The sequence below is a fragment of the Pseudoliparis swirei genome, chromosome 24 (genome assembly GCF_029220125.1).
Source record: "Pseudoliparis swirei isolate HS2019 ecotype Mariana Trench chromosome 24, NWPU_hadal_v1, whole genome shotgun sequence".
Lineage (NCBI taxonomy): Eukaryota > Metazoa > Chordata > Actinopteri > Perciformes > Liparidae > Pseudoliparis > Pseudoliparis swirei.
The window spans coordinates 15,914,400-15,937,006 of NC_079411.1; the positions used below are offsets into that span (position 1 = coordinate 15,914,400).

At 43.9% G+C, this 22,607-nt stretch overlaps 1 protein-coding gene across 4 annotated transcripts in view; it reads right to left on the minus strand.

Annotated features, from left to right (window-relative positions):
• Positions 1-1,949: 1,949 nt before the first annotated feature.
• The window catches only part of tbc1d1 (TBC1 (tre-2/USP6, BUB2, cdc16) domain family, member 1), a 49,174-nt gene continuing 28,516 nt past the window's right edge, over positions 1,950-22,607 (minus strand). For 2 of the 4 annotated variants that reach the window (XM_056410388.1, XM_056410392.1), the window contains 12 exons: positions 21,930-22,013; positions 21,479-21,595; positions 20,151-20,284; positions 13,926-14,126; positions 10,823-10,984; positions 9,667-9,825; positions 8,165-8,265; positions 7,837-7,980; positions 7,357-7,516; positions 6,524-6,693; positions 3,502-3,678; positions 1,950-3,423 (listed from right to left, as the gene is read on the minus strand). In XM_056410388.1, the coding sequence (XP_056266363.1) occupies positions 3,133-3,423; positions 3,502-3,678; positions 6,524-6,693; positions 7,357-7,516; positions 7,837-7,980; positions 8,165-8,265; positions 9,667-9,825; positions 10,823-10,984; positions 13,926-14,126; positions 20,151-20,284; positions 21,479-21,595; positions 21,930-22,013 (1,900 nt within the window). In that variant the 3' untranslated portion in view covers positions 1,950-3,132. The remainder of the gene's footprint in view (positions 3,424-3,501; positions 3,679-6,523; positions 6,694-7,356; positions 7,517-7,836; positions 7,981-8,164; positions 8,266-9,666; positions 9,826-10,822; positions 10,985-13,925; positions 14,127-20,150; positions 20,285-21,478; positions 21,596-21,929; positions 22,014-22,607) is intronic. The other 2 variants (XM_056410389.1, XM_056410390.1) reach the window with 2 other exon arrangements.

The following is a 22,607-nucleotide window of genomic DNA, read 5'->3' on the forward strand; positions in this document are numbered from 1 at the left end:
ATCAGCCGCATCGCGCCTCGTCGATGGGGATCTTACGGGGGGGCGTGGCCTCAAGTCGAGCGGGCCGTGCCATTTTGCCCGCCAATCGTCCTCATTGGTCTCGCGGGGCGTGTCCGGCTCCAGGGCGCTGCGTCAAGAACTTGACTCCCTTTGTCGCCGACCTGCCGTGGAAATCTCCAATGTTTGGTTAGGATCAAGAAATTAGCTCGCTCTCTGAAAGCAGAGTGATCGGCGTGAGAGTTCGCTCACAGCGCTAATTCTTTTCTTAACAATGGGATACTTCAGCTGATCCCCGTGGGGGCAGAGCAGGTCAACAGATCTTTCACAGAGCAACTTGTCTTTTATGAGCACCTTTGAAAAACAACACTTGTGCTAAACGTGACTTCATGGTCTTAAGCTCTAGTTTCAAGTCTTCTTCAATACAGCGTGATGTTCATTTAGTAAATGACGGTCCATTGAGAGTCAAACAGACCGTAACACAGGGGACGCTTTAGGGCGGGGCTACCTTGGATTGACAGGTCGCTACCAGAGCGCTATACGATAACGACAACTTCTTATTCAATTCAATTCAATTCAGTTTATTTGTATAGCCCAATTTCACAAATTACAAATTTGTCTCGGAGTACAATCACAATCTGTACATAGACATCCCCCCAAAAAAACCTCACACCAGAAAAAAAAAAACTCCCAAAATACCCTTCAGGGGAAAAAAAAACCTGAAGCAGAGCAACAGAGGAGGAGAGGATCCTCATGACAGATGCATGAGATGTAATGTACAGAGTAATGTGTACATTAGGATAGAAAATATGAATATGACATATGACATGAATAGTTCTAATAGTATAGTTATATATTATAGTTATATACAGTCTACGCATTTTGCCTCTCGTCGTCTTGGTTTTTGGAATCAAAAGTGACACGAGGAGCAAAGTACAATCGAATGCTGAACGTGACGTTTGGTGACCAACAAGGTAACAATTAACTTTCATGAACTTAAAAACACTTTAAAAGGTTTAAAGTTCCAAGATGAAAACATGGATCACTCCTAGATCGGATAAGGCCGTGCTCGCTCAAGGTAGCCCCGCCCTAGAGTCCTCCGCTTTATGGTCCGTTTGACTCTAAATGGCCATAATTTAATAAAGGAACGTCATGCTTTATTGAAGATATGAAACTAGAGATTGCGACCATAAACTCATGTTTACAATGTGTACGGAGGGAATAAATCAAGAGAGAAGTAGAGTTGCCCCTGATTGTCAGTAGAGAATGAAGTTGGTGCGCTCTAGTTTGACCGTGGACATATTTATAATTCCCTTTGAAGGTCGAACGCACACCAACAGATTTGTGTTGCCACTTCGTGGGCAGCAGAAAGACAACATTGATATATAATCACCATTTAAATTGATATGGTGAACATGTTAGCAAGTTATTCCCAAATTATGGAGTGACGGAGCAACATTATCACGTTTTCGGCCACCTGGTGAATGTACTATTCACTCCGTCTGCTCTCCACCCTCTCTCTCGAGGGGATTATCTGTGTCTTCAGCTGCTAAACGCTCCACTAAGTTCACCAACAGGGAGGTTTTTGGAAGCAACTTTTAGAGATTCTTTGCATTTGTGAATGTCATTCATATTTTAAGGCCCCGCAAACATGCGATCATGCGCTCACACAGAAACACCCTGATAATTAGGTTTCTCCGACCTGTGCAGCTGCCTGATTAATGGGTGCCCTCGCAGGTCCTCAAACAGGTTGAGAAAAGGCTTTGTAATCATATACTCCTGTTACTCTGAGCCCGACTTCTAGGAATCGCTACCTTCCAAATAACTAAGTATGCTGTAGAGACACGACTTGCCCCAACAAGACTTCCTCTTCCTCGACACAAATGCATGTCTGCATTTTAAATACTGTGGACGGTATACTTCCCACACACACACACACACACACACAGAGAGAAAGGATATGAAATGTATTTTTAAAGTACAGGATGACATAACAGCATTGATCACTTGTGCAAGAGTCAGGAGTAAAAGATTAATTTCTTTACAGTGTAGATCAACATCAGTCAAGTGCACAACACACACGTTTATGAACAGGAACACACCGGGCTGCACTTTGGTGTCGAAGGACTTCAGTGCATTGAACAGATAAACGGATCCTAGTTGACAGATCGTCTCAGCGGCGGAGGTTTCCTCCTTTGAAGTTTCAGACAGAAGTGTGTTTTGAAGCAGTTGAAATCAATTGATGTGTAAAAGTCTGTACTTCCCCCTCACAAGGGGACGGCACAGCGACTGGGTTATTTTTCTTCTTTTGCTGAAACATCCATTTCCCTTTCGACGTCGTCGTGTGTCCAAAGGGCGAAAAGACGGGAAGTGGACTGGATTTAGATTTGTTGGGCCACTCTTCCTGCAACTGCGACTGGGACTAAAGTTCAGAAGGCACAAGATCTGGAGAACGCAACAGAGGAAGATCGGAAATACGGAGGAAAAACAATCATCAAGAAACGGCTCACCCTTAACCTCGGAATATGAGCACCGCTGTCCTGGATTGGATATAATTTAGCCTATGTCTATTCAACATTTATAATAAAAAACACTGTCATGAAGTTTATTCCTTCACCCGTCTGACTTTCTTTCCTCACTACTTTCTTTGGAAACATCTTTGTATCACTCATCTTTTAAATCTCAATGAGAAACGTGTCAGATCTGAATCTTTGTTCAAGCTTGTTTTATAATAATAAGGACATTCTTTGGCTTTGTTAGCCTGAATGCATCCGACACACGAGCATAAAACACATGCGACAGACGTCCAGAGACGCAGACATACGTACGAGTTCAAGTGCAAATGGAACAGTTGTTCTTGCAGGAGAGGCCCAGTGGGTCAGTGCTACCTTCTGGGTCGTTGTTCGAATCACATGTTCATTAGTATTTATGTTAGAGAGCAGGAAGTGGGCACTTTAGGATAAAACACTCAAGGGTGCCAACCTTTGTTTTTCTTTCAATTCTTTTCTTTTCCAGGTCCAGTTTACTCTTTAAGAAAACAAAAACATTCTGGAGCCGGGGAGAGGACAAAGGTCGAGGTAGGGAACGCCATCCTCCGCTCGACCCTTAACCATTTGGGAAATGATTCGGTTTCGGTTAAGAGCTCTCTGGAAACACCGGAGGGTGGCGAAGGCAGTCTGCAGTCATGATCGCCGGCCCCTCGCCGGCGTCCGGTTTTGCACGTCTTCCAGGGGGCGGCGGGAGCGTGCGCCCGTCGGGGGTGGTGTGGATGCCGAGGCCGGCGAGGAGGTCCCGGATGCGCGCGGCGGTGCTCGCTAGCTGCTTCTTCTCCCTCTCCAGCGCGGATACCTGCTCCCTCAGCCGGCCCTCCGACTGGGCCGCCGCCTCCACTCGACTCTCCAGGCTGCAGACGCGAGCGTGCGACACCTGCGGGGAACGCGTGATGGTTGGCACGGAGGTGACGGAGACGATAACGTGGCTCTATTTGTATTTGTGTGTGTTTACCTGCAGCTCCTCAAGCAGGTCGAGGTTCTGCTGCCGGAGGCTCTGATTGGTCCTCTCCAGGTGCGCGGTTCGCTGCTGCTGGTTGAGGGTCGGGGGCGTGTCCAGCAGCTCGTCCTGCAGGACGTGGTACTCCACCTCGTAGGCCTGGAGCTGCTTGGACATGTCCATCTGACACACCTGATGAACAGAGAGCTTTTACAATCAGACAAAAATCCTGACGGAGAACATCGTCAGATTCTACGGCGCCGAGCGGCTCAGAAGCTCTTCTTGTAACACTATTGGAAGACGATGACTGTGGTCCCGAACACTAATATGTAGTTAGTGTGCAAGACTGCTGATGCACTTTAAAAAGCACCCATTTACTTTTCATCAAAATGTTTCCGATTCCCTGTACTTCAAAAACTCGAAGTAACACCGGGCGAGTCGTTGATACTCAGACGTTCGGTTTGTTTGCAGTTAGGCCATCAAGCCTCCGTGAGTGATGCAGTTTGAATCACCAAAACAATTGCAGGGATCTAAGAAGGCAACAACCCGACAATAAAACTCTGTCAGGACAAGAAACAATCAGGCATTAAACAAACTCATATTTTGGGCAGATTTAAACAAGATTAAATAACGCGTTCTGTCTGTCTTTGAGCTTTCAGACAAAATATGTTGGAGTCAGCAGTACAACATTAAAAGATTTATTACACTCGGTTTTCTTTCTGGTTTCCATTCCCCTGGACACCAGATACTATTGTTCATTGCTTTTTGACTTTTTGTTCATTGATTGATTGATTGATATATTTATTTGTCGTTTGCCAGAGTACAGGTACAAAAGCATCGAAATTACAAGAAAGGGTGGATGAAAAGATTAGCATAATGAGGGGAAAAGAAAACGAAAAACACCAACCCCCCCGCCCGATGCGAGAGAGTACAAAGTGGTGGAGCAAAAAAAACACCTTAGCACATACACATTTTACATTTAGGACAGACAGGGGGAGGGGGAGGGGGGGTAATCCAACAAAAGTTGCAAACTGGATTATTCTGGACTCCATGGAAAGACCAGAATGTGTTTATTACTGTGTAACTACAGTCAGGATAATGCGGTAATAGATTTGGCCGAGCCGCTGGTTTCTTCAAATTCATCTGTGTGCATTTCTTTCCCCGTCACACTTCCTCATAGAAACATCAGCGTGCACTTGCATCTTGGCAAACCCTTTTTTTCCTCCTTTGTTTTTAAGACTGCGAAATTGTCAAATTTGCATGTTACAATTTACGGTTGCGTAGTAGAAAAGCAAATAATGAAACTGTTTTGCATACGCGGCTCCAAACATCCTGGAAGTACACTCCCTGGCTTGTTTTTTTCTTCTTCTTTGGGGTAAAGACTGAGTCACATCACAGGGAACATATAGACCAACTGCATAAGTGGCACTTGAGGAGGGGGCGTACCGGCACGCTAGAACATGACTCAACACCCATCTTGCAATCACATGCAAAAAACATGGTAAAAGCATACTTTCTAAACTATGGAGTACATTGAGAACATTTCTCTACATGTCTTAAACTCTCGACCTAAACTTGTGTGCTGCATTAAAAGATAAGGGGGGGGGGTCTGCACGACGAAAACAGATGCAGCAGACACGCATTACCTCACGTGCTCTGTCTGTTTTAAGTTTGACACAATAAGCAAATCAACTAACTTTCCTAAAATGATAATCGGTTTATTTTTTTCCCCCTCAGATGTCATTAATTACATAGGAAATAAGTGAACGTCTTGCTATTGTGGTTTTTCTTCCAGTAGTTTATGTTTTCATTAGTTGCTGTAGTTCATTCAGTGGATTCAGTCGGCGTGTAGCGTGTGACATGTTGCCAGAAGGAGGGTTATCTGATATGAACAGATTTTTTCCCAAAACAGACGGCGCTCAATCTGAGACAGTTTTGAAAGACGGTGCTGACTAAAAAACCTGCAGCGCTGTGCCGGACACAGACACAGCGGAACGATTTAAAAGCAGTTTATGAGAAAACTAGGATGCCACTCGCCACTCCGAGAGCGCAGACAGCGGTGCATTCAGGGGCTCCTTGGATGGTCACGTTTTCGCTGCTGATTTATGTAAAGAGGGCATAGTTCAGTGATGGACATTGCCACTTGAGCAGAAAACCATTTTCTATTTATTTTTGTTTCCTCATATTACCACGATTTGTAGAAATCTGATCTTATGGTCAAGTTTAGCGAACCGAGGGGAGTTGAACAGCTTCTTGAGCACGAGATCGGGCAAGTCGCCGACAAACTAAAGTGTAAATTCATTCCGTCTTCCAAAAGTTGGAGGGAAGTCGCTGCTGTCTGTGATGTCTAGTTAAAGTCTGGTGATAACTTCATGAGACTGAGAACTTAATATAGGAGTCAGGGTCATATGGAGGGCGACTTTTCTAATATACTCTTGCCGAATAATAACGCTCTGCACGTCACGCTGCTGGTGTGAATGCTGGTGCTACTGTAAAATATGAGGAACCGCCATTACAAAGGATCCAGGAAAACAAATCTACCGGTGACTGAGGCTATTTTTAGTCCCCGTGTGCTTCTCACTGGCATTCTCGTCAGCGTGTTGCTACCGCTGCTACATTTGATGAAAAATGCTGTCAAGTTATGCTACAGAAATACAAGAGACTAAAAATCGCAATACTTTTTAATCTGAGTAAGACATAACTTTTGTGGAGGAGCAGTGCTAAAATCACTGGACTGGCTCTAAAACTGATTACGCCTTTTGTTAAAACTGAAAGTGTATGTGTGTGTGTGTGTGTGTGTGAATATATCTACACCAATTTTGAAGTTGTTTTGCTTTTAGTGTACCACAGACATGAAAGGGAAATTGAAAACTGGTTTTGGTATTTTTATTACATTATTTTTTAATGCAACTTAAACACTTTACTGTAATCCTCCAACAATGACTGTAAATAAGGTCGGGACCATGACAACTTTGCACTGTATCCTAGTCCAGCGATTAAAGGGGACGTAACATTACTGAAAGTTTGTTAATCTGACCTGGTTGATGGTTTTTTCCATCTGCACCAGACCCAGGTTGGGCAGCGTGGTCTTGATGAAGTCCACTATGGACTCCAGGCTCTCGTGCTGCAGGATCAACGGCTTATGGCTCCCCAGCAGGCTCAAGGCCACCTTGAAGATGACCTCTGACCCCTGCAGGAACAACATATCTGACAGAGGACAAAGTGGAGTCAAAAGGTGAAGGAGGGAAAAAAAGATGATTGAGCGGCTGAAAAGGCCCTGCCGTGACAGCGTCTTTTGTTTTTAATTACGCAACAGCGTGGTAAATAATGACAGACGCTCACAGTACAGCTTACGTGTTGATTGGCTAGTTAAAGTGTTGTTTTCAAAGATAGATACTTTGACGTCAATGAAAAAAAGGTCTACGGAAACATAAATATAGACCAGAGAGACGGCGTAGGTGTGTGAATATGTGTGCGTGCTTTGAATGCATCAGGGTGGGGTAAGGGTTTGGCAGGATTGCATGAGATCATGCAACAGATTAAGCAATGGGAGAGTTGAGGAGCCCTACATGCTGCATGACATCAAAGACTTCACAGTGCTAGGATGATGCCTTTTGCTGTAACGCACGCACGCGCACGCACACACACGCACACACACAGCATTATGCTCAGATGAACGCAAGGAGCCAGAGAGTCTGGTTCACTGACTGGGCACAGTGTAAGAAATTAGGCATGAAAACATCAGTAAGAAAGGAATGAGTGTGTATATGAAAGAAAGACATTTAAATATTTAAAACTATGAATATACATGCACTGTATGTGTGTATATATATATATATACACACACACACACACGCACACACACATTACCGAAGACTCTGGCCACAAAGCCGAGGGGGAAGTGCGAGGCGAAGGCGGCGAGGAACCAGGGGGTGGCGTACAAGCTGGGTCCGATCTCCTGCTGCTCCAGGTGGACGTAAAGGTCCCTGTGGTAGTCGTGGAGCAGCCGCGACAGCTGGTACATGTGAATCTGACGGGAAGAAGAACGTACGAGAGATTGAGTTTTTTTGATTGGTGCGGCTGAGGGTGCATCATGTGCTGGTTTTGCTTCTATTATTTTACCTTATGGTTTTATACAAATCCTAAATACTAGACATCCAAAAACAGAATTGAGATGCATTAGAGACTGATTATGATGACAAATAAAAAGACCTTATTTTGGCATTTGTGTAACAGATAAAGATTAATGTGTGTAGGAGACGCTGACAGATTCTGTAAGTGTCTTATATTTGGGACAATGAGGCTCTGTGCATGTGTGTGTGTGTGTGTGTGTGCGTGCGCGCATTTCACCTGCAGGATAATCATGTCAGGCCTGTACTGTTTGCGGAGCCCCACGTCATACATGAGAAATTTGAGCATGTTGAAGGCGTCCTCCTCCCCCATGTGTAACAGCAGCACTCCAGCAATGAAGGACAGGCCCTGGCAGTAGCCCACCTACAATCGCAACGATAACAAACTTGACGTCCACACAGACAAGTAAGGGGAACAGGGCGTAAGCCGAAAAAAGGCATTTGACAGTTCCATTTAGTACATCAAGGGAGGGAGGGAGAGTCAGAAAGAGAGAGAGAGACCCACAAGGAAAGCGAAAGAATACAAAAGAAGAAGAATTAAATGGTACCTCGGGGTCCAGCAGTGAGTAGGCCTTCAGTAAATTATACAGAGACAGCTGTCCTGCCCCCAGCTGTGCTTGGAAATATGGATGAGTGGGAAAGGTACGACCTGGTGTGGAAAAGAGAAAATGAGTGAGATGTGATCCATTTATATTTCGTATGGAAATGCTGCGCCAGACAGACTGGCCCATTTGTATGTCTGCGATCAACCTGATGAAGCAGTTTTCATAGATTAGATTAGATTTACTCGACTCTTGTCTGACACAAACCTGGAAAAGTATCTGAGCAGAAAGACCGGAGCCCTCGGGTGTTTCTGAATGAAGCGGAATATCTGCATTGGGATGCGCGGCTTCACGTCAGGGCGCCCGCCGCTTTAGGGTGTGTCAACCCATTCAGTCTCCATGCTCACAAATGAAAACGCCCTGCTTTAAACGACAGTACCCCCGGAGAAAGAACGGTTTTATCGATGGGCGGCTTGGGCGCTGGCTGGTAATTGGCAGGTGTGTGTTTTGGTACTGAGCACCACTTGACTTGCAGCGTGTGACAGTGAAGACAATGACAATGCCGTGCGCACGGATTGCGCTACAGGGGCTTTATGTTTGTGAACCTACTGCAGCGGATCACTCCCCTGCCTGGAGGGAAACGTGTGATTGTGTGTGTGAGTGTGAGTGTGTGTGCTGAACTTTCTGTCTTCTGTCTTTTGTCTCATGTTGTGAACTCACATTTCAATTTCAACAGCACATCTGTTGCACGTTAAATGCAGCAGACTTTCAGAAGAGCTAACCTCATCACTGCCGCCGGCGTTGTGCAAAACACATTTCTTATTTTGCCACGTTAACGGTCACCTTAGTCCCCACCCTATCTGACGTGGAGTCAATAACATGACGGATGAAAGACCCGGGGTAAACGGCAAAAAGATCCAGGGTGCTGCGGATGCGTGGGTGGACGTGTATGTATGTGGGTGGGGTGTAAGTACTATGTGTGTGGGGTGAAAGCAAAATAAGGTTTGAGACATTGCAGTGTACTCAGTGCAAAGAGTTTCACCAAATTATATACAAGACTTTTAAATCTTTTTCAATTTAGCTTGCAGCCGGATTCTTAAAATTCTGACAATACTTATATAGGCATGGGTATCTTGAGGATTGCAGCGATACTAGCTTTCTAATTGGTTCTTTTTAATTATATTGTAAGAAAGAAAAAAAAAATGTAAGAATAGAGTAGTCATTGTGTAAGTGAGTATTCTCAGCTAAGGTTACATCATTTGAAACGTTTGCGTATGAAAACACTGTTGTATGTTTAAAAAGGCTTTAGTTCCTGAATTGTTCTGTACATTGTATTACCCCGTGTCCTTAAGATGGACTTGAATTGAGTGTAAAGGCAAATATTTCGAAACGTATTTTCGTGTTGGCATACTGTGATATTCTCCGTGTTCTCTACAGCAGAGCTTCAAAATCAAGCAACTGAAAAAAAGAGATGTGAACATGAGTGTTCGTCATTGTGTGTGAGTTACCCAGATCTATGAGGATGGCGTGCTGCTGTGAGGTCAGCTGCTTCAGCAGCTCTTTGTACGGAGTGGGATTGGCGGGCGGGCGGGACGGGACCGTCTGCCTGAGCAGGTATTGTTCGGAAAGAAACTTCCAGATCTCTCCCCGATGCTGCCTCGGGACGCCTGTCGGAGAGCACAAAGAGACGAGGGAGGGTGAGGGGAGGAGGTTAGTTCAAGTGGAATGGTTACGTCAACCCGTTTCCAACCATTAGTATGCAAATCCTGAGGGGAGTGAAAATATGGGGACATTTAGAGGCTACACTTATCTTATATGTTAAAAAACAAACAATGACATCTATTCTTCTGTCCATCCTGGAGAGGGATCCTCCTCTGTTGCTCTCCTGAAGGTGTCTTCCCTTTTTTCCCTGTGAAGGGTTTGTTCTATTTCTTGGGAGTTTCTCCTGATCCGATGTGAGGTCCTGGGACAGGGATGTCTATGTGTACAGGTTGTAAAGTCCTCTGAGGCCAATTTGGAATTTGTGATATTGGGCTATACAAAATATACTGAATTGAAATGAGTGGACGTGAAGTGAGTTTTAGACGTAGAAACGCACCTTAGTAATAAACGCATAAGCTGTGTGTGAATATTCTAAATGCCATAGTACGTAAGTAAACTATGCATTAAAAAATAATGACCACAAATATTTCTAGGTATAACATTTTAATCCGATGGAGTCCGATATTTGGAACATCACAAAATGAATTACTTTCTTTTATATTTCATCAGTAAAACAACAGAGATATTGTGTACATGAACAGAAAGAGCCCCGAGTACAGCCGTCAAAATACTTTAGCAACGCGACCACCGATTTGCCGCCATGTGTAAATCTTGTGTAAAGCCGTGATCCGGTTCTCGTGGCTACTTCGACCCAAGGGCGGCTTTTCAATTGACAGTAGCCTTTTCTGTGCGTTTGTGAACTTTAGATCTCAACTGATGCGTTTGAGGCCGAGGGGATGAGGAGATAACCCTCCTGTCCGCCCGTGCTGACACTAGAAAGCGCACAGAGGAGGAGAGAGCCTTGATAGTGAGAAGGGAGGTACACACAAACACACACTTTACTGGGCAAAAATGTTGAATAAAAAAAGAAAGAACAAACATCCCTCAGAGCCAGACACATACCTTGTGCAACAGAAGCGTGGATGGTCTCTGTGTCAAACTTGACCTTTGCCCTCGCAGGAGTTCCCAGCATCTTCTCCCACACCAGAGTGACCTCCTTCAGACACGGGGTGATTTCGTCGTAGTCCAGCTTCAGGCGCTTGTTCTGCAGATCGCTCTCTGTGGCTGTGAACAAAAGGCAAAAACACACATGTTAACAATACACTGTGTGTTTGTGTGTGTGTGTGTGTGTACCTTTCTTCGCAAAGCACCAAGCTCTGTACATGTTTTACTTTTTTGCTTATTTCTGCACTCGTTTACTCTCGCTTTGTTCCCGCGGAAACTCTGTGTGGTCTTCTTTACTTGGCGCAGGTCATCTTCTTGCTTCCTCCACTTCCGTACCATTGATTCATTGATGTTGAATTCTCTCGCAGCTGCTCTATTCTCATGTTCTACTGCGTGACTGATAGCCTTGAGTTTGAAGTCCGCGTCGTAAGCGTGTCTTTTGACAGGTGCCATTTTGGGATCCTTATACACACTGTAATATTATGGTGAAGCACAGTATGTATTACTCCGCTGACGCCCTGGCTAAATAGGGTATATATGCTGCAGCGGGGTTAAATAGTTAAAACGCATTAACATTTTGACTTAGCGCCGTGAGCCTTGTACCAAAAATTGCTGAGGTCAATAAAAACAGAATTAACCATATTACGGTGATTAAAAGGCCAGGCCACACGCAATCCATCAGGAGGCTGTTGTCACCGAATGAAAAGACAAGATGAAAAAATAATCATCACATACATAAAAGACTAGACCTTAAATCGTTTTCCATAGCGTGGGAAATGTTGGAGGCAAACAGCTCAAGTGGCGAATGTGTGATAAATAACTGCAGCAGTGCAACAGAGAGAAGTTTTGAATACAGCTTTTAAGTTGTGAATTGAACTTTTTAGAAAACTTCTAAATCCAGCAGTTACAGAACATGATGTTTTATTTGGAGTCCTGTTTACGGCTGGCTGGCAAACTTAAATCCACTATTCCCTCTCTTTTAGTGCCGTTTTTGTTCTCCACCAACTGCCGAGGGAGACATCTGTCTCTTTAGCCGCTAAAAACTACATTGTGTTCCCCAGCTAGCTGCTCATTGTGTCCCCGGTTAGAGTTCTGAGAGGGTAACGGACGGGTTTTTATTAAAGTTAATCAAATTTGGATGTTTAAAAATGACAAACAAACGGAGAGTAAATCAAGGGATATCTTAAACCCTTTGACAGAGGACATATCATTATAAATATAATAACATATCCACCTGCTGGGTTATAATACGATTTTTGCCTAATTCGTGGCTTTCAGATTAACATACAAACTACACAGAGACACGAACTGTGAATTCCGTTGCAACATGTTGACACCAACGATCAAAGGTGAGGGAACGCCCAGCGGCCCTCGTCTGTTCCTCTCTATCTGACAACACCCTTCCTCTCCGTCCTCTCCCTAATCTCTACACCCACAGCCCTTCTTCTCTTTTTCTCCTTCCTGCCTGCTCTTGGGACCCTTTCTTCTCAGCCAATCCCTTGTCGACTACACTCTCCCTTTCCCGCCTCCCTTCTTTGGACTTTCTCCCCCGCCCTTTTTACACTCAACTGCGGTGTCCAACACGCTGACCAGCTGCGAGGGTGACGTCGCTGCTACGGGAGAGGAAAGAGACAGCAGTCAGTTTCCTGTTCCAAGCGGCAAGGAACCTTTCCCAGGCTCCTCTGACTGCAGGCCTTCAGCTGCGTGCTGCACCGCGATGACGGTCGCTCTTTGGGTGCGTTCTGCCCGACCGCGCTTCGTGGGTCACGGCCGAATAGATGGCGGCCGATTAACAATAGAGGGTTTTCAAATAGAAAACCTTTGTGTGTGGTCTTTTAAGAAAGATCTCTTTAAAAAAAAATGCAGATTTCTAATTCTCACTCATAAAGTAAGCTTCCGCATTAAGATCCAGGATAAAACACATTTTTTTAAACAACTCACACACAAGACAAATTGATAATTGCCAGATCTTCTGGAGGGGAACCTGATCTGATAAGGAGAGATAGCATTTATCCCACTTTGGATGGAGCGGGTCTCATTTCTGAAAATATGCTCACGTTGATTAACAGACATGACAACCCAGAGTTCAGACACAGAGTTGTAGTCTTACACCCTGCTCTGCACTTTCATTCGAGCAGGTACCCACCCCATACCTCTGTAGAGACTCTGTCCCACAGCCACTTCAATTAATTAAATCAAAAGTAACCAGAAGAGGAGTCATACAAAATAACCTCATGAGTATCGTGGCCTCAGCAATCAGAGAGAGAAGTAGTGGGAGGTGACCTGGACTGCGTAGTCTGGATAATAATTTAAAAAAATAAAGAAAAATGAAAAGTTGGACGGAGCAGACAGCCAGAGTAAAAATATATGATTCTGTAGCAGCCGTGTTTCTGCTGTCCGTCTTATCTGGAACAGACGAGGGTCCGGTCCATCAGAACTCAGTCTGCCAGCTCTCCTTTTCTCCCCCAGTCTGTCGCCCGGAACACCCCGCCTATGATAACACACAACAACATAGGAGACCCCGCCCTGGAGCGGACAAAGACACACACCTTCACAGTTGACCCATTAAAACCAGGCAGCAGTGTGACAGATAAAAGAAGGAATGGAGCGCCGCCCGGACAAATAACGGATGGAATGGAAAGGTGGAGCGCGGTCTGAGGGAGGAATAAAGGGCCAGAGAAAACTGCCACACACCGCAGATGTGTACGTTGGAGCCACACAGAGTTGAGATCGCTGCACGGACATGTTTTTATTTTATCACTATTGACCCACAATCGCTCCGTCAACACCTTGTTATATAGGCAATAATTTTTCTACTTGCTTGATGGATTCGTGGTTTGTATAAGCCGCAGGTAGTTTAGGGGGTGAGGCACGCAGCTAGGTGTGTCGATGCATGCCAACTGGGTCAGCAAAGAGGCGGGGCTCTTGACACACCTTTACATCTGCCTCCCAGCAAAGACAGACAAAGACAGACACACACACACGCACGCACAAAATTCTGGCAACAGATGCACTCTCACTTTGCGTGTTTCAACCCTCCACCACCGAGCAACAGACTCACCCTGTAGCTTCTGGTTCTCCGTCTCCATCCTCTGCAGCAGGATCTGCTGCAGGATGGCCTTCCTCCAGAGCTCCCTCAGCTCCTCTCTGCTCCTTCTCGTTCTCTCCTCGGGCACCGCCCGTATAGACGAGTCCCCACTTCCTCCGAGTCCCACCTGGCCAGCGCACAGTCGGCCCCCCTCGAGACAGGGGTCCCCCCTCTCTGAAAGACACGTCAGATCAACATAAGGGTGTCCCCTTGGCACAGAGCAAATAATTAATAAGAGATAACGCAGTGTTATGTTGTGAAAAAATAGTGTCAACAAAGGTTATATATTCATAATGAAAGGGAGAGTTTTCATTCATTGGAACTTAGTAATAACCCCCCCCCCCCCCCCACACACACAAAAAAACCCCAATCTACCTCGGACACCTGTGCAAAACAAAATGAAAAATGATAAACACAGATGTATTTGACACAGTGGGGTGTGTCGCACACAAAGTGTAAAAAAAGTGTTTGTGTGACTCCACCCCAAAGTACAGGGTGGATCCCAAAACCTCAAAATAAAGTGTTGTTTAGAGAAAGGACATAACAACTATCCAGCACGGTTTCAGTTTGCATCAAGATTTCATGTTGTATGAATGCACATCACGCACACAAGCTTTGCTTGGTATGTCAAAACTAGTTCCAAAGACTCTTCTTAGGAAAACTAGTGACGGGTAAAATCGGTGTACAGCAACAGGTTACACACACACACCAATATGACAAAGTGTTCTCTGGGACAGGTGAGGTTAACACTGTGTGCCTTTGTGACGTTCTAAGACACGCTAAAACCAGCAGAACCACTATACAAACATATGACTCTTGTGTTACAAGTGACACACACACACACACACACACTGACGTATTTGTGAGACAAACAGACTCCTGCACTGCTTGAATAGAACACAGCTTCAAGGTGTGAAAAGTTAGCGCAAGCACAAACTTGTAAACACGCACAACTTCCCATCTGGGATCCTTGCGGAGACTCTCCATGGACTACTTTAACCCTCGAGCCCAGTGGTCACCAACCTTTTTAAGCCCAAGATCCCTGACCTCCACCTTAGTGACAGGCAAATCTCCCTATTGAGGTGTCTACTTGAGGCTTTTTATTTGGCCTAATTGTAATTGAATGGAATCAAACACTTTGGTCCAGCTTTCAAATTGATGTGTCCAAGAACACACAAAATGAATTTCAGTGCAACATAAAAAGGGAATTGTTTGTTAATAATGAAGTTATAACACAATACTGACAACATGCTCAGTCAGTGCAACTCATGTAAGTGCAGTTCAGCTCTGTGTCCCATCACCATGCCATCAGAAGTCATGTGACTCAATTCAGTGTGATGGCTGTGACTGAACGCTGTCTGTGAGCTTGTAGTTGGACTCATAGGCAGACAGACTGAGGCAGTCTGTCAGTAAGCCGGCTCCTGGACTTTGATTTAGGGATTTTCTGAACTCCACTTGAGTGGTATTTAGGACACATTTGGCATTTATGAACGTTTTCTCAAACGTTATTCGTTCTGAACTGGGACCGTTGGTGGGACCGTTGGTGATTACGTTCACATCAACTCTACAGATATTTTCAGATTTAATTAATTGTCATAATAATGAACACGAGAATATTTGTATCATAGAACAATTACTTTTCACATTTATATTCTACGAGGCACCGTGATATCATAAAATAAACAAAAGCACACGGACACTGCAAATGTAAGTGAGTAAATAAATAAGCGCTATACAGCCGGAGTGGGCACATCTACTTTGTGCTACAGTATCTGCACCGGAGAAGTTCGGTCGCAGTTTACTCGACCGGTGCTCGCTTTCCGCTTTGACATGATTTGAATCAGTCTGGAGTTGCTTTTGCGCTGCCTGTGGAGTCTGTCGATTGTGCACACGCCTCTTCAGTTGCATGCCCTTATAAAAAGGAGCTGGTGGGGCGTTTCCTCATTCGGGGACCACAGCTGAGAACACTTCGGCTGTGTAAGAACCCATTTGCAGGCATTCATGAATCAGGCGGATATCTTTTCTCACGATGGTCTTCAGAAGTCCGGTAGAAAACATTTCACAAGACACTTCAGAAAATGTTCGAGAATTAGGGCCAATATATTTCTGAATTTATTTCTTTTTTATTTTGGAGAGCGACAGGGAAAGTCTCTGAGATTGCGATCGACGGGTTGGCGACCATTGCTCTAGCCCCTTACCCCAACTGTATCCATAGGAGCTACCATACTGTGTGGACCTAAACGTAATGCTCAAACCATGTCTGAATACACACACACACACACACACACACACACACACACACACACAAAGTGGCAAAATCCACTCCCTGAGCAAACATTTCACCAGACCCATGTCCCCGAACACACACACAATATATGCAAAGTGGGTCAACACGGCTGACGCTTTCCTCTGGCGCTGTCTGTGTGTGGACTGTCAACATGACCTTGAGACATCTTCATCCCTTCCAACATACACACGCAGGTGGGCCATCAAAATAAAAGCCAGGTGCAGGTTTAACTAATAGCGTGGAGACACGTCCTGCTTGATGTTCGGACGTTTTTTGGTTTGAAAGGGAAACTTAGCAACGGGCCCTGAGGCTCGCTAATCATTCATGAGCAGCATATTCGGGAGGGAGGGAGGACTAAAAAGGTCACGCTAGTCCCACATCCCTGTTGCATTTATAAAGACTCAAACACAGAATGTGCACACACCACCACCCTTGTGAAGCTTTTTATTACCCACTGTGTTGTTGTTAAGACTGCCTCAGAGGTGTTAACTGATCCATATAGAAATATTTGCAACTGTGGGTTCGAAATTTGGAAATATCACACTTTGGCACCCCACAGTGGCAGCACAAGACGTAGACACGGTGGAAGGAAACTGTGTGGCGTTCTACAGACAGTGGCCAACATGCATATGATATGATTTTAGTGAGCTAAATATCAATAATTTGTACAGGTGCTTTTGTCAAAAAAAATATATAAATACAAAATTTAATTAATACTTTAAAATTCTAGTTTAAAAAAAAACTTATGCTGTGTTTATTATCGTTTTACTCATTTCCTGGAAAAAGTCACACCTGCATGCCAAACTACAGAAGTCAGTCCCATCATGTTGTACAAACAAACACAAGTTCATGAGTGCTACACAACTCTGGGATCGTAGGACTATTAAAAAAAAAAAGCCTTATTATTTTGGGCGTGGCGTGCATGGCAACATCAAAACGCCACCCTACAGTAGACTGGGCCATTGTTTAGGTTTCAGCGTCAATGCCAGTTTAGTTTTTAGAACAGAAGCGTTTTTTGTTTTCTTTCCCGGACTCTTTCTCTTACCTTGAAATACCACGCTAACATTCTGCTAAACCTGCCTCCCTTTTTTATACGTACAAGAGGCGGTTTGAATTGAAGGCAGTTTGAAGGGACACTGACAGTTGCTGTTTGTTTTGTTAGTGCTTCACTGACTGTAAAACGTGATGTAATGTGCCAATAGTTCATGACACTCACCAACACTCGCATGAAGACGCTTCATCCTCAGAGACCCACGTAGACTTTGTAGACTACGTAGAGTTTGTCTTTATTTATGGTGGTGTGGGGCCTCTAGATATCAGGTCGACAGTATACGCCCCATAGGTTTACCAGAACAATAAATAGCACTATGGGAAAGATGTTTTTATTTTGGGGTGAACCGTCTCTTTAAAGTTACCAAAGGCTGAGAACCCCTGGATTATGCAATATGCTGAGAAAAGATTTTTTTTTAAACAATTGGAGTGGAATAGTGGAGCTACAGTGTGACCAACCCAACTATTGACAGTGTCGACACTTCTGTCATACACACAATAACAAAACACAGGATGTGAAGCCATGCGAGCACATGCATGATTCCCACGTCTACACAGACAGACACACACCCTTTTGTGTAGACGTCGACTGAGAGGAGACCGGCCAGCAATAATTAACTCTCTACTTGATTCATCCACGCCTCTGAAATATATGACAGGGCTGTAAATCTCAATGCTTCATATGTCTTCATCAATTTTCTCACAGCACCCACATATAATTGACAAAAGAAAAATTATAAAACATATGTGTTTAATGTAGGGCTGTGAAACGAGTAACATTTTTAATCAGGTTAATCACAGGTTTCTGTGGATTAATCATGATTAATCCCATATATACATTCAGGGTTTTTCCTGGGTCAAAATGGGTCTTCTGTGCTCCCAAAGTCTGTCCGTTGAGTGAGTGATCAGCAGCTGGCCACTCGGTCCATTCGCGCACCTCACAGTTGCGTATTGATCAGACAAGAAGACACGCTTATCAACTCCAGTGTTTCCCCTCCTATTATAACAGGAGGAAATCTCCACCCGTCACCCTGTAATTTTCGTCTACCCCGTCAACAATTCTCGGCTCGCGCGACAGAGCGATGCGCGCGCCGGCATCGAAGGCATCGAAGCTCTGCGCGACCGCGATCGACATATTGAGCACCCCTGCATTAAAACATTAAAGAGCCGAGAGTCTCACGCTCAATGCGTGACACTTGAGAGCCCTGCATTGCTCACCAGTGCGCGCGCCAGCATCGGAGCTCTGCCCGAGCCGAGAGAAGAGTTGTTGACGGGGGGGGGGGGGGCATTTATGAAACAATCCTTTAAAACAGTTATTCATAAAATATTCAATAAAATATGAGTGTCAATTCATAAACTGATTTTATATATTCTATATTAAATAAGACACTGATGACAAAACGCTGTATATTGCATCTTTTTTCCAACAAATATACTTCATGCTGGTTTCGGGGGTACTTGGCTGAAAAGCTATTTCACAGGGGGTACATCACTGAAAAACTGTTGAGAACCACTGATCTAAAGTATGCAAGTACAAAATAATTACGACAATAACATTCAGTATGGGGAAAAAAATAAGTATTGACCTAATTTGTATAACTTGAAAATATATATTCTACAACGCTTTTTCTGAAAGTTCCTGTTGCTGAACACTTATTGTATATTTAAAGTTATCTGTTCCTCTGAATATATTTCACTGGAATAGTACGATAGAAACAAAGGCACGATCGCCTGCTTGGACAAATTAGTAAATACTGTGTGGCAGCTTTAATCCTATCGTATGGAATAATATTTTCTTTCCATTTCAACTAAAAAAGGAGACAAACCTGCGATTCTACTTTCTTTACGACTGATGGGTAGGAAAGACATTGACGAACGTTGTCAGCTCGCTACACTCAAAGAAATGACTCATTGGATGAACTCAATTAAATTGTTGGCAGGTTTTCCATCCAAAAATTTTATGCAACTCCAACTCAAATTTAGCACATCAGTGCAATACAATGTAATTAAGTTAGTCCAACTCATTTGTATCAAATACATCTAAAATAAAATAACGATATTCATTAAATTAAATTAATTTATGTTTGTCCAACTCAAAATATAAACTAACTAACTAACTAACAAAATATGCAAAATCCACACAGAAGGAACGCCCCGACTGGGAATTGAACCCACGGCCCTCTGGCTGTGAGGCAACAGTGCTAGCCACTACACCACCGTACAGCCCTGAAAGTGTCTTCACCTCATGCCAACAAATGATTTTCAGAAAGCGCATGCTCAAAGGGTAGTCCTCAATGAAACACATTTATTTTGAGTTGATATGCACACCATCTAACCTAAATAAATCTAATAAATGAAAGTATTCATACATTTTGTGTTACACCCATTAAATATAAACATCTATTTTTGTAATTGATTTATTTAAATGTATCAAACAATATTTAAATGTGTCACCTCTAAGAAAGGCTTGAATCGTTTTTGTGAGTGTAGCCTAAATAAATCTAATAAATGAAAGTATTCAAACATTTTGTGTTACACCCATTAAATATAAACATCTATTTTTGTAATTGATTTATTTAAATGTATCAAACAATATTTAAATGTGACACCTCGAAGAAGGGCTTGAATCGTTTTTGTGAGTGTAACCTAAATAAATCTAATAAATGAAAGTATTCATACATTTTGTGTTACACCCATTCAATATAAATATCTTCGTTTTGTAATTGATTTATTTAAATGTATCAAACAATATTTAAATGTGTCACCTCTAAGAAGGGCTTGAATCGTTTTTTTTAGTGTAGTCCATATTGGGGAGTGTCGCAAAGAGTTATTTAACAATTATTGACTGTGTCCATTCTTACCATTGGCGTCTGTATTCTTCTGCGGTGTGGCGACCCGCAGGAAGATCTGCTGCCTCCACGAGTGACGGTGGCTGCGTAGAGGGCTTTCCCCTACGCCACATGCTGCAGTCGGCGAAGACAGAGCTGCTACATCACTGAAACATGAACACAACCCACATAGTTACATGATGCGTCTCTTGGTTATACAATGCACACACACACACACACACACACACACACACAAAGACCAAAATTGACATAAAATCAGGTTACATGATTCATGAACACCTCAGGGATCAATTATCTGGTGATGTGGTTTCTGTAGCTGGCATGGCCCTGGCATCCGACACCACTCTAAAGACTCTCAGCTTTGATCAGGACTTGTCCTTTAACTCCCACGTGAAGCAAATCTCAAGGACTTTATTTTTATTCCACGTAACATTTAAAAAATCAGGCGTATTTTTTCCTTCTAGACTGGATTACTGCAACTCCTTATTATAAGGCTGCTCAAATAAAGTCTCTTAGGTCCCTCCAGTTGATCCAGAATGCTGCAGCTCGTGTTCTCACTAACACTTAGAAAAGAGATCACATTACTCCTGTATTAGCTGCTCTGCAATGGCTCCCTGTAAAATCTAAAATCACATTTTAAAATCCTGCTCCTCATCTACAAAGCCTTGATTGGTGATGCTCCATCATATCTTAAGGAGCTTGTAGTACCATATTGCCCCACTAGAGAGCTGTGCTCACTAAATGCGGGACTACTTGTGGTTCCTAGAGTCCTAAAAAGTAGGATGGGAGCCAGAGCCTTTAGTTATCAAGCTCCTCTTTTATGGAACCAGCTTCCACCTTCAGTCCGGGAGGCAGACACAGTCTCCTCATTTAAGAGTAGACTTAAGACTTTCCTCTTTGACAGAGTTTATAGTTAGGACTGAATCAGGTTCACCTGGTCCAGCCCCTGGAGATGCTGCTATAGGCTCATAGGCTGCTGGGGGATGTTTAGGATACACTGAGCACCTATCTCCTCTTCTCTTTCTACTTTTGGATTAATTTGTATCTCTCCATTGCACATTATTAATTAACTCTGCTTCCTCCCAGGAGTCTTTGTGACTTCACGTCTCATAGGGTCCATCGGACCTGGCTGGGTCTGATGCCATCGCCCTGCTGATGCTCCGCCCACTCCTCCTCTCTACCTCCATCTGCCTGATGGATCATGGAGGTCTGGATCGTGGTCCATGCCTACTACCAACTATTCATACACTCCGTCATACTCATTGAATATGTTGTAACTCTGTAATGCTTCCTTCTGTCTGTGTGTGTGTGTGTGTGTGTGTGTGTGTGTGTGTGTATACCTGCTCTTTGGGGCATCGGGGTAATCATTCTCTTGGACAGGGGCCAGAAATGGAAATTTCAGAAAATTAGGGACAGAGGAGGAGGAGTGGAGACGAGCACGCAAACCACCCAGAGGGCTGAGATGGAGAGATGGAGGAGGAGAAAAAAAAGAGGCAGGAAACGGATGAAAAGAGAAACGTAAGGCCCATTCACGCAGAGACACACACTTTAAAAGAGATGAAGTGAAAAGAGATGAAAATAATTCAACTTTTCAAAGACACAGCTTTGGATCTCTTTTCAAGCCGTCAGCCAACGAGTGACATGACGTTTGGGGTTTCTCTGTCTGAACAGGGCCTGACGCGATAACATAAAAGAGCAGGTCGAAGGACTGAACCATTAAATAAGAGCACACAAAATGTAGAAAAGAAGTTACAGCGTTGGTTTAACTGAAAACCAGCGCAGGATTCTCACCGTCGTTTAGGATGATGAGGGAGAGGAGAGGGAGATGAGGGGCAGGGAGAAACAGGAGGAAGGGTGGAGTCGGTCGGCAGATTTCTGAGAAACGGTGCAAATACAGGAAGAGCGAGCAAAAAGAAAGAGAGCAGAGGAAAACTATAAAAACTGAAAAAAAACAGGTGAAGAGAAGGAGCAGGGAAATGAAAGAAAAAGCTGTTGGAAGATACAGCTTCTCAAAGTGCTTGGTCAAAACTATTATTAATATAATCTTTTCCTTGTTAAGACAGCAAGATGACAACTATAACTTGATCCATTTTATATTCTGAATGTATTTGAATGTATACGAATACAGTGGAAACCAGAGACAGACAGGTTATTCTTTCTTCCTTGTCAAAACCTGCAGCAGAGATGAGAAGCGGGCTCAAGTCTTTCGGACCTCCCCAAACCCAGATGTTTTTAATTTGAAACCTCAGCCCCGGCAGCCGCTGACTCCCTGGAGAAAAGATGATCAGACATCACACAGCTCCCCCCTCGAGCCACAAAGGGCTTTACACGTTGAAATAGAGCGGCGGCCTTTTTTATGTTGTTGCGGGCTAACTTCTGAATCAATGAAACAGACGGTAAGTCACAAACAGATGAGTGACAAATTAGTTTGGATAATTTTTTGTAACCAGTGTAGCATTAAACCATGAT